At 37.9% G+C, this 12,427-nt stretch overlaps 1 protein-coding gene across 1 annotated transcript in view; it reads left to right on the forward strand.

Moving 5' to 3' along the window:
• F13B (coagulation factor XIII B chain) overlaps positions 1–2,732 on the forward strand; it is a 37,275-nt gene extending 34,543 nt beyond the window's left edge. The window contains exon 12 of the mRNA XM_047077335.1: positions 2,665–2,732. Within this exon, the coding sequence (XP_046933291.1) occupies positions 2,665–2,698 (34 nt within the window). The 3' untranslated portion in view covers positions 2,699–2,732. The remainder of the gene's footprint in view (positions 1–2,664) is intronic.
• Positions 2,733–12,427: the final 9,695 nt, after the last annotated feature.

Genomic DNA, 12,427 nt, shown 5'->3' on the forward strand with positions numbered 1-12,427 from the left:
TCCTCAATGGGGAAAAACTGAGAGCTTTTTCCCTGAGATCAGGAACACGACAGGGATGCCCACTCTCACCGCTGTTGTTTAACATAGTGCTGGAAGTTCTAGCATCAGCAATCAGACAACAAAAGGAAATCAAAGGCATCCAAATTGGCAAAGATGAAGTCAAGCTTTCGCTTTTTGCAGATGACATGATATTATACATGGAAAATCCGATAGACTCCACCAAAAGTCTGCTAGAACTGATACATGAATTCAGCAAAGTTGCAGGATACAAAATCAATGTACAGAAATCAGTTGCATTCTTATACACTAACAATGAAGCAACAGAAAGACAATTAAAGAAACTGATCCCATTCACAATTGCACCAAGAAGCATAAAATACCTAGGAATAAATCTAACCAAAGATGTAAAGGATCTGTATGCTGAAAACTATAGAAAGCTTATGAAGGTAATTGAAGAAGATTTAAAGAAATGGAAAGACATTCCCTGCTCATGGATTGGAAAAATAAATATTGTCAAAATGTCAATACTACCCAAAGCTATCTACACATTCAATGCAATCCCAATCAAAATTGCACCACATTCTTCTCGAAACTAGAACAAGCAATCCTAAAATTCATATGGAACCACAAAAGGCCCCGAATAGCCAAAGGAATTTTGAAGAAGAAGACCAAAGCAGGAGGCATCACAATCCCAGACTTTAGCCTCTACTACAAAGCTGTCATCATCAAGACAGCATGGTATTGGCACAAAAACAGACACACAGACCAATGGAATAGAATAGAAACCCCAGAACTAGACCCACAAATGTATGGCCAACTCATCTTTGACAAAGCAGGAAAGAACATCCAATGGAAAAAAGACAGCCTCTTTAACAAATGGTGCTGGGAGAACTGGACAGCAACATGCAGAAGGTTGAAACTAGACCACTTTCTCACACCATTTACAAAAATAAACTCAAAATGGATAAAGGACCTAAATGTGAGACAGGAAACCATCAGAACCTTAGAGGAGAAAGCAGGAAAAGACCTCTCTGACCTCAGCCGTAGCAATCTCTTACTCGACACATCCCCAAAGGCAAGGGAATTAAAAGCAAAAGTGAATTACTGGGACCTTATGAAGATAAAAACTTCTGCACAGCAAAGGAAACAACCAACAAAACTAAAAGGCAACCAACGGAATGGGAAAAGATATTTGCAAATGACATATCGGACAAAGGTCTAGTATCTAAAATCTATAAAGAGCTCACCAAACTCCACACCCGAAAAACAAATAACCCAGTGAAGAAATGGGCAGAAAACATGAATAGACACTTCTCTAAAGAAGACATCCAGATGGCCAATAGGCACATGAAAAGATGTTCAGCGTCGCTCCTTATCAGGGGAATACAAATCAAAACCACACTCAGGTATCACCTCACGCCAGTCAGAGTGGCCAAAATGAACAAATCAGGAGACTATAGATGCTGGAGAGGATGTGGAGAAACGGGAACCCTCTTGCACTGTTGGTGGGAATGCAAATTGGTGCAGCCGCTCTGGAAAGCAGTGTGGAGGTTCCTCAGAAAATTAAAAATAGACCTACCCTATGACCCAGCAATAGCACTGCTAGGAATTTATCCAAGGGATACAGGAGTACTGATGCATAGGGACACTTGTACCCCAATGTTCATTGCAGCACTCTCAACAATAGCCAAATTATGGAAAGAGCCTAAATGTCCATCAACTGATGAATGGATAAAGAAATTGTGGTATATATACACAATGGAATACTATGTGGCAATGAGAAAAAATGAAATATGGCCTTTTGTAGCAACATGGATGGAACTGGAGAGTGTGATGCTAAGTGAAATAAGCCATACAGAGAAAGACAGATACCATATGGTTTCACTCTTATGTGGATCCTGAGAAACTTAACAGGAACCCATGGGGGAGGGGAAGGGAAAAAAAAAAAAAAAGAGGTTAGAGTGGGAGAGAGCCAAAGCATAAGAGACTGTTAAAAACTGAGAACAAACTGAGGGTTGATGGGGGGTGGGAGGGAGGGGAGGGTGGGTGATGGGTATTGAGGAGGGCACCTTTTGGGATGAGCACTGGGTGTTGTATGGAAACCAATTTGTCAATAAATTTCATATATATAAAAAAAAATAAAAAATAAATAAAAGTACTTCAGTGTTAAAAAAAAAAGAATATTATAAAAATAACTTATGGCAAAGTGTATGTGTTACTGTCCTAGTCATTGTAAACAATGAACTATATGAACAACATTAGGACAACTTTTTAGATACTTTGAACACTCTATTAAAAAAATATTCATAAGACACACATGGGTGGAAAACTTTAAAAATAATTTTTAACTATGGTAAAATCAGCGGAGGAAAATTTTATATGTATTTAAGTGTTTTGGATTTCTCATTTCCAAGAGAAAAAGAGGTAAATAACTTAGAAAAAATGTTCAAAATATGGTATTATTGTATCAAATGACATTGAGTTTTTAAAAAGGAATTAATTGCTGGTATGATTTACCAAGTTGGGCAACTTGCTTTCAACAATAGTTAGTTAAAACAGTGACTAATTATATGAAATGTTGAAGGGCTAAGAATGTAATAAATACTTGACCAGAAATGGTGCTTATTTCAAAAATCTCTCTCCTTTTCTGTCTTTCTCATCAAGGATGCTGTCTTATCAAGAACGCTTAAGGACATAAAAATGCACGGCAGAGAGAAGAATAGTATATCAACACATCATAAAATCTTTTATAAAACATGATTTTTAGAAGAAAATACAAATCTCTAAGTTTTTACTTGCTTGAGGATTTGAATCTAAATTGTCTATGTTGAACATTTTTTTATTTATAAATAAGCCAGAACATGTTGTTTCCTTTCTAGTTTGAATGATTTGACATGTAACTTAACCTTTATTGAATATTTTCCATCTATTAAAAAGATTGATCTACATGCAAAAATGTTTTTGATACCTATTATCCATTCATTGTGCTATACTGTTGCCTTCAATATATGTGAAAAAATTCACATTTGTCTTTATCATATTCATTAATATTAGAGTTTTCTGTTACTTTTAATTCAATCTTTATGTCAATATTAAGGAACCAAACACACTAGAGATAAGAAACTATACATCACATTAGAGGATTTACTTTCTTAAATACAGGAGAGACTACCCTTCAGATTTCCTAAATGTAAAGAATTTTAACAATTAACTATAATATTAGCTACAAGATTAATAATCAAATTGTGAGGTGGTGATCTATCCACATCTTAAAATGTTGCCCAAGGAACATGGCTTAAAAAAGAATAACGCTCTCCATTTTTTTAGTATAATTTATTGTTAAGTTGGCTAACGTATAGTGTATATGGTGTGCTCTTGGTTTTGGGGGTAGATTCCCGTGATTCATCACTTACATACAATATCCAGTGCTCATCCCAACAAGAACCTTTCATTTTTATATTTTACACTTTCAATTAATATTTTTAAGTTATGTAATTGTTGGAAGCATGCAGATTATGAAATAAAAAATCAGTCCTGCAAGCAACAAAGCCTGAGAGTGTAGTATTACCAACATCTTTTGAAGTATTCAAATAGCCACATTGTCACCTTTCTGTTTGAAGGACAGTTATACTTCCAATGGTTATTACAGTTCATTCAGAAGCACATGTAATCACACTACCCCTGTCAGGACTCGTTGTTGTTACGAGAACAGCACATTTTCTTATCTAGAAGATATTCGGTTCATCTAACTCAAGACCTTCTCAATATGATGACATTCTTTAAACCCTCAAGTTACAATTTTCTACTGGTGTGCTAAGAGATACCTTCTTGTGGTGAATCCACACTGGACCCAACTCTGTGGATTAAATAAGACTTTGTTCAGTGTTGAACATGTATATTTAGAACTGTCCTTGAGTCCATAATCATGATTTTAATATTCTGTAGTTGTTTTCCACAGTGGATCCCATAAAATTGAAATTTGATTGAAATTAAATATCAACAGCAAAGTGTTAATCATTTTCAATTAATGCATCAATCAATCCATTAATCAACAATATTGACCACCTGTTATATCCTAGAAAATAGAAGATTTGCTCAAGGCGGGTAACTCTCTTGGGAATATGTATTCAGTATTGCCATATCTTCTGATTTTTTAATGGTGAGATTTCCTCTGATTTTGATATGTGGAGGGGGATCTAAAAATATTTTGTGAGCAATGTGGCTCATAAGCTGCCAATTTGTCGACTCCAAATGCTAAATAAATGAACATGTGAAAGTACAACACTGGAAGCATGTATAAAATAAAGTGGTGGCATGGAGGAGGTGGTAATTAACTTTTTGATGGGTGTATAAAGCTTCCTGGGAAAAGCCCAAGGTCTGCAAGGCTAGAGAAGACATCCCAAGTAGAGGAAATGGCACAAAGTCAAATATCAAGCACATACCATATGCTAGGCATCATGCTGAGCCCTGGAGATAAAACAGTGAATATGATACATTGTTTCTACTGATATGGAGCATTGTGCTTTGATGGGAAAGGAAGGTATTAACCAAATCCTTACATGAGGACATGTGCCAAGAAAGACATGTCCGTGAACACGAGGAGATGCAGCCTAGTCCCAGATGCTCAAGAAAGGCTTCTTTGAGGAAGTGATACATCAGCTGAGACTTGAAGGGAGAAAAGAAATATTTTGGGTAAGGGATGATCATGCAGAAAACGTGCAGAGAATACGATGTTTCCAAGAAGATAGTAAATATCCAGTATGGATTGAGTGGAAGGAGTGAAGGAGAGAGGGGAACAAGGTAAACCTGGAGAAACTGGAGTCCCATGATGAAGGCCTTTGTAGGCCAAATCAAAGATTTTGGAAGTCACTGATTGAAATGAGATGTTTCTAGTAATTGCTAAAAAGACACCACTGACTGCCATAAGGAGAGAATGGTCTGAAGGCGGAAAAATGTAGGCATAAGGACAGCCACTTTTAGGGAAAGAATGCCATCATCCACGCAAATTATGATAGTAATTTACTGGAGGTTGTTGGGGAAGGTCATCAAAAAGACGAGGCAACCAGTTGACCTGTGAGCTGTGTCCCAGCTCCTAATCCCTTCCTCTGTCCTTGGAATATGGTTCCATTTGCCTTTCCTGCTCCCAGAGGCTACTCCAACGGCATAGACTTGAGAGAGTCTTGTGGTATTAAGAACACCTGCATGGCACACATGACTGAACCTAGTTAAGGCCTCTATATAAACTTTAAGATCTGATGAGCAGGTGCAGAGATCTAGCCCTCTTCCTGCTGCCCAAGGCAAACTTCATATGTAAGTTCACTTTGCTTACTAAAACTGCCACCTACCAATCTGGAGTGGGCTGCCTCTTTTTTCAAACTCTGCCCACCCTCTGAGTACGGGGGCCAATTTCAGATTATATGTGGGAGGCACCCAGGAGGGTTGCAAATCAACAGAGGCAGCAGCATGGATGGTACAAGCTAGACTGGAGCAAGAGATGCTTACGATGTGAAGTCACTATGATGGTGACTGATTAGATGCGGGTGGGGGTGAAGCAGAGAAAAGGTTCAGGAGGACACCTTGGTTTCTGGCTTAAGTGGATGCTAGCCATCTAAGTGTGATCAGAGGAATCAGAGCAAAAAGCAGTGCAAGGGAGTGGGGATTAGCATGAAAAGTTTAGTGTCAAAAATGTAATTTCTGAGGTATTTGTTGGGTAGCCAAGAAGAAATATGAAGGAAACAGTTGATTCTTACAGTCAATGCTGTAGTGAATGACCCAGATTCAGAAACAAAAGACTTATTCTCTCAGCTGCTGGAAGTTCTCAATTACAAGCTTCCTAAGTTCAGTTGCTTCAGCTGAAGAAAATCCTTCCTCCCAAGGTCATAACTCCTTCCAAGGGTGACCTGCCATTGACCAATGACTGGTCAACAGGCATTCTTAAGAAAAGACCCTTCATTCGAACTCAGGACACTTTGAAAGGGACATTCCAGCTTCAGATCTACCCCTAGAGTTGGCAGATATCACTGCTTCCTTCCTTTCCCTTCCATGGGTATGGATCCTAAGAGTATTCCCTAAAAATGCCCTTGGCTGTTAATTTCCGTCTCCTAGCCTGGGAACCCAATCTGTGAGAGTTATATAAGCCTGATTATCAGAACAGAGCTCTGGGCATAATTTCCAGTTGTCAGTTAGCAGATGTCTGTTAAAACTAAGTTAATAGATGAGTTTTTCAGGGTTAGGTTAGAAGTCGCTGCTTCTAGGGGCGCCTGGGTGGTGCAGTCGGTTAAGCGTCCGACTTCAGGTCACGATCTCGCGGTCCGGGAGTTCGAGACCCGCGTCAGGCTCTGGGCTGATGGCTCAGAGCCTGGAGCCTGTTTCCGATTCTGTGTCTCCCTCTCTCTCTGCCCCTCCCCCGTTCATGCTCTGTCTCTCTCTGTCCCAAAAATAAGTAAACGTTGAGGGGCGCCTGGGTGGCGCAGTCGGTTAAGCGTCCGACTTCAGCCAGGTCACGATCTCACGGTCCGTGAGTTCGAGCCCCGCGTCAGGCTCTGGGCTGATGGTTCGGAGCCTGGAGCCTGTTTCCGATTCTGTGTCTCCCTCTCTCTCTGCCCCTCCCCCGTTCATGCTCTGTCTCTCTCTGTCCCAAAAATAAATAAACGTTGAAAAAAAAAAATTTAAAAAAAAAAATAAGTAAACGTTGAAAAAAAAAATTAAAAACACACACACACACACAAAAAAAGTCGGCCTAGTTTAAGGCTTTGAAGATACCTAAAGCTTAGTGACTTCCTATAGGAAAAGGTATAATGAAGGAAACTGATAAGGAATGGCTGAACTGTTCCAATGAAAACCAGAAGAGTTGAGGACCGAAAATAGTGTTCGGATATTATTGGTTACCTTGAAAGAAACAGTACCATTAAGTGTGAAATGGAGATAGGAACAGGCTGAGGGATAAATCTAAGGTACAAAAAACAGAGATGTGACTGTAGTGAGCTGGGCAGTAAGGATGACAGTGAAGGGGAGAGAGGTAGGTTGGCCTGGAGGGGGAGGGAGGGATAAAAAAGGGTTTGTTTTTTTAATGGAATGGAAGAAACCAGAGCATGTTTTCATTAAATGGGAATGGGTCAGTAAAGAAGGACAGGTTGGAAAATACTGAGAAAATATTGCATAACGAATTGCAGAGGATTCTTGCAAAAGTGAGAAGAGATGGGACCCAAGACACAAGTGGAGGGTGACTCTTGGCTGGGAGGTGATTCATGTCACATAATTTCTGTCTCCTCTGTGAAGGAAGGGAAGTCACTGCTGGGCATGTGGAAGGGATATGTGGGCAGAGAAGTTGAAGGATGGAGGAGACCAGAGAAACTCGGAACAAGTCAGAGGGTGAGGGGATAAGCAAGCACAATCCAACAAGGTGATCTGGCAAGCTGTAACCGTTTCAATGAATGATCACTTCAATGCGATGTGATGTGTGATGTGCTGAGAATAATGTTACCATAATGACCAGTTTGCTTTTTAGAGAGCTTCATGTTGCAAGATTATCTTTAGCATAATGAATATGAAAGCAAACAGTGTTTACATGATTTCCACCCCTGCAATATAGGACAGATGAGTCAACAATCAAAGAGTCCCTAACAAGGTGATTGCCCTAGGGTAGCCCACAGTTTAAAAGGGCACTGCCTGGTTGTGCAGAGAGAAACTAATTTTTCAAAGGGAGAAGTTCATAGATATCACTGTTTCTTCATAATGAGAGATCGGAACCCTAGAGAACATCACACATTAAAACTGAATTCAAGGGAGGGGCTCCTGGGCGGCTCAGTTGGTGAAGCGTCTAACTCTTGATTTGGGCTCAGGTCGTGAACTCACGTGCAGATCAGGCTCTGCACGGACAGTGTGGAACCTCTTTGGGATTCTCTCTCTCTCCCTCTCTCTCTGCCCTTCTCATGCTCTCTCCATCTCTCTCTCTCAAAATAAATAAACTTAAATAAATGAATTCAGGGAAACTCAGCATGATTCCTTTGGAGGAAAAATGGAGAGCATGAGAAATGTAAAAAGTCTAACCGAAACTGAAAAATGGTTTGCCTAATATACTTCTCAAACGTAAACTGATGACTAATCATTAGACAATATGCAAGGTTTCAACCAACAAGAATTTTAACTTGTTTTTATATACTTGATTTTTATTTTCTCATGAACTGTTTTACTCTTTAGATGCACACCACGTTGTGTTTTATATACTTTAGTCTTTAAATGCACCTTATAAGGCCCGCAGAAAGGAACCCATGGTAGGGCAGTAGCACAGTGGGAGACCTCCCGTCACGATTTGGTCCTCGTTCCTGTTACTCCTGGAGGCCAGGAGCCCCGCAAGCATTGAGAACCAGGCACCCCGCAGACCCCCCTGTGCTATGCCACAGCTGTGACAGCCTATTCAGAACTTACCCATCTCAGGTTCCTTAGTGCAGGAGCGCACCCGTGTTTGGTGATATGGGTGCTCATTGGAGGACCCAGTAGCACTCCCCAGAGGCCCAACACTGATGTGACGAGTCTCCTGTCTTTTTTCCTTCCACCTCCAACACGAAGCATTCAAAAAAACAAAACAAAAAAAAAAAGGAAAAAGGAGAAAATAAAGACTTGTTTTCTCTATATGCCATTTATTGTAAGAAAACTTCAAATCATTTTTTAAAGAGTTTATTTATTTATTTTGAGAGAGAGAGAGAGAGAGAGAGAGAGAGAATCCCAAGCAGACCCTACACTGTCAGCACAGAGTCGGACACCGGGGCTCATGCTCACAAACCGTGAGATTGTGACCTGAGCCAAAGTCAAGAGTCCGGTGCTCAACCAGCTGAGCCACTCGTGCGCCCCCTAAGACTTTCATTTTTGCTTGTATATGATAGACCTATCCCCATATCAACACACATGGATTGATCTCATTTGTTATAAGATCTAAATAGTATTTCAAGAGCTGGAGGTAACATAATTTATTTAATTAATCTCTGATTAACGGACTTTTCAATTGTTTTTATCTTCCTCACTTCCTTTCTACCTTCCTTCTGTTTTTTTCTTCCTTAATTCCTTCCTTCATAGGTTACAGGTGGAAATCAAATAATATAATTTAAAGCAGAAGTGAAATAGAATTCTAAATATATTTAGAAGAACACATATAAATGCCAAGAAAGATCTTAACATGAAATAAAATCAGGTGATGGAGGAGAAGGAGGGAAGAAGCGGAAAGGAAAAGGTTTAAGCTAATTTTATTTCTCACAATAGAGACCAATAGACATTGTCTGAAGCTTGTGGGAGTAACTAGAAGCAGGAAGTATGTCAGACAGGCAGTAAGAAGGCAAGGAAGTAAATTTTTTAGCTTAAAATACTTCAAGTGAACAAAATATAAGTAACGAATATAGAACACTCTAACAAGCAGTCAATAAGGTATATCTTATAAATTTATGTTAATTTTGTACCTAAATAACAGTGAATATGAAGCAGTCATGAATACTGGTCATATACATTAGTCCATAAAAAATTCTAATTAAATTCCAAATAGACTAATATAAGCAAAATTCTCTGGTTATATGCAATACATTTACAACTTAAGCAAAATAAAAGGGCCCGTTCTCCTAAGGATGTACAAACTTTCTATTCGACAAGTTGGGTTTAAATGGAAATATGAACTAAAACTGCCGAATTTCTAGAAAACATGAAAACATTACCTATCAGACTTTATGGGCTATAGATAAAACAGTGCTCAGAGAAAATATCAGCTTAAATATATATATCAATTAATGTTTTTAAAAATGGACTAAACAGCCAAATCTAAAAGCTGGAGGAAGAACAATAAATAAAATTTAAAAAAGAAGAAATTAACACAAGTAAATACAAACCTTAATAAAATAGGAAACATACAGACAATAAGTAAATAAAAATTGACCTTTTGAAAAAAGTAGCCAAAGAGAAAAATGAATAGAGAGATAATAAAGCACAAATATAAATAACAAGAAATGACATGGAGTAAATAATGCCACAACTCACTGCAAATCAACTTCTTACCCCATTATTCAGTTTATTCTAATCTGGAAAATTCAGGGAACATATGTACATCTCAGCCTTAATTTTTTTTTAATTGACTCATAGCAGACATACAGTGTTACATTAGTTTGAGCTATACAACACAGCGATTGGAAAAATCTATACATTATGCTATGCCCGCCACAAATATAGCTCCCATCTGTCACCATAACAACGCTATTACAACACCATTGACTATATTACCTATGCTATACCTTTTATCCCCATGATTTATTCATTCCATGACTGGAAGCCTATACCTCCCACTCCCCTCCACCCATTTTGCCCATCTCCCCACCATCCTCCCCTCTGGCAACTGTTTGTTCTCTGTATTTGAAGGTCTGTTTCTGCCTTTTGTTTCTTTGTGTTTTAGATTCCACATGTAAATGAAATCATATGGTGTTTGCCTTTCTCTGTCTGACTTACTTCACTTAACATAATACCATCTAGACCCTAGAACTATATAAGACACATATACATACACCACATCTTGTTTATCCATTCATCGATCAATGGACACTTGGGTTCCTTCCATATTCCTTATCTTGGGTATTGAAAATGATACTGCAATAAACATAAGGATGTAAATATCTTTTCCAATTAGGGTTCCTGTTTGGGCAAATATCCAGAATTGGAACTACTGGATCATATGGTATTCCTATTTTTAATTTTTTGGGTAAACTGCATATTGTTTTCTACAGCAGCACCGTTAAGTATGATGTTAGCTATGGGTTTTTCATATATAGCCCTTATTATTTTGAGATAGATTCATCTAAGTCCACTTTGTTGAGAGTTTTTATCATAAACAGATGTAGAATTGTATCAAATGCTTAGTCTTTATCTATTGAGATAAACATGATTTTTATCCTTTGTGTTGTTGATATGGTATATCAGGTTGATTTGCCAATATTTAACCATCCTTACATCCCCAGAATAAATCCCACCTGATTGTGCTGAATGATTTGTTGATGTATTGTTCAAAGTGATTTACTAATATTTTGGTGAGGATTTTGCATCTATGTTTATCAGGGATATTGACCTGTAATTTTCTCCTCATTGACCTGTAATTTTCTCCTTTTTTAGTGTCCTTGACTTTGGTATCAGGGTAATGCTGGCCTCATAGAATGTAGTTGGAAGCTTTTTTCCTCTTCTGTTGTGGAATACTCTGAGGAGAATAGGTATTAACTCTTTTGTAGAATTTGAGTATGAATCTATATGGTCCTGGGCTTTTGTTTGTTGGGAGCTTTTTGATTACTGATTCAATTGCATTACTAATAATTGATTTTTTATTTCTTCTGATTCACTTGGGAAGATTGTATGTTTCTGGGAATTTATCCATTTCTTCAAGGTTGTCCAATGTGCTGGCATATAATTCCCCATAATAGTCTCTTAAAATCCTTTGTGGTGTCAGTTGTTACTTTTCTCCTTTTGTTTCTGATTTTATTTATTTTTTTCCTCTTTTTTTTCTTGATGTGTATGGCTAAGGCTTATCAATTTTGTTTATCTTTTCAAAGAACTGGCTCCCTGGTTTCACTGATCTTATCTCTTCTTTCTTTCTTTCTTTCTTTCTTTCTTTCTTTCTTTCTTCCTCTTTCTTTCTTCCTCTTTCTTTCTTTCTCCCTCTTTCTTTCTCTTTCTTTCTTCCTCCCTCTTTCTTTTTCTTCCTCTTTCTTCCTCTTTCTTTCTTTCTTTCTTCCTCTTTCTTTCCTTTTCTTTCTTTCTTCCTCTTTCTTTCTTTCTTTCTTTCTTTCTTTCTTCCTCTTTCTTTCTTTCTTTCTCTTTCTTCCTCTTTCTTTCTTTCTTTCTCTTTCTTTCTTTCTTCCTCTTTCTTTCTTTCTTCCTCTTTCTTTCTTTCTTCCTCTTTCTTTCTTTCTTTCTTCCTCTTTCTTTCTTTCTTTCTCTTTCTTTCTTTCTTCCTCTTTCTTTCTTTCTTTCTTTTTCTTTCTTTCTTCCTCTTTCTTTCTTTCTTTCTTCCTCTTTCTTTCTTTCTTTCTTCCTCTTTCTTTCTTCCTCTTTCCTTCTTCCTCTTTCTTTCTCCCTCTTTCTTTCTCTTTCTTTCTTTCTTTCTTCCTCCCTCTTTCTTTCTTTCTTTCTTTCTTCCTCTTTCTTTCTTCCTCTTTCTTTCTTCCTCTTTCTTTCTTTCTCCCTCTTTCTTTCTCTTTCTTTCTTTCTTCCTCCCTCTTTCTTTCTTTCTTTCTTCCTCTTTCTTTCTTCCTCTTTCTTTCTTTCTTTCTTTCTTCCTCTTTCTTTCCTTTTCTTTCTTTCTTCCTCTTTCTTTCTTTCTTTCTTCCTCTTTCTTTCTTCCTCTTTCTTTCTTTCTTTCTCTTTCTTTCTTTTTCTTTCTTTCTTCCTCTTTCTTTCTTTCTTCCTTTCT

Source organism: Lynx rufus, unplaced genomic scaffold, assembly GCF_022079265.1.
Source record: "Lynx rufus isolate CCGP_SWC_20201006 ecotype Redwood Valley unplaced genomic scaffold, mLynRuf1.p SCAF_15, whole genome shotgun sequence".
In the NCBI taxonomy this organism is placed as follows: domain Eukaryota; kingdom Metazoa; phylum Chordata; class Mammalia; order Carnivora; family Felidae; genus Lynx; species Lynx rufus.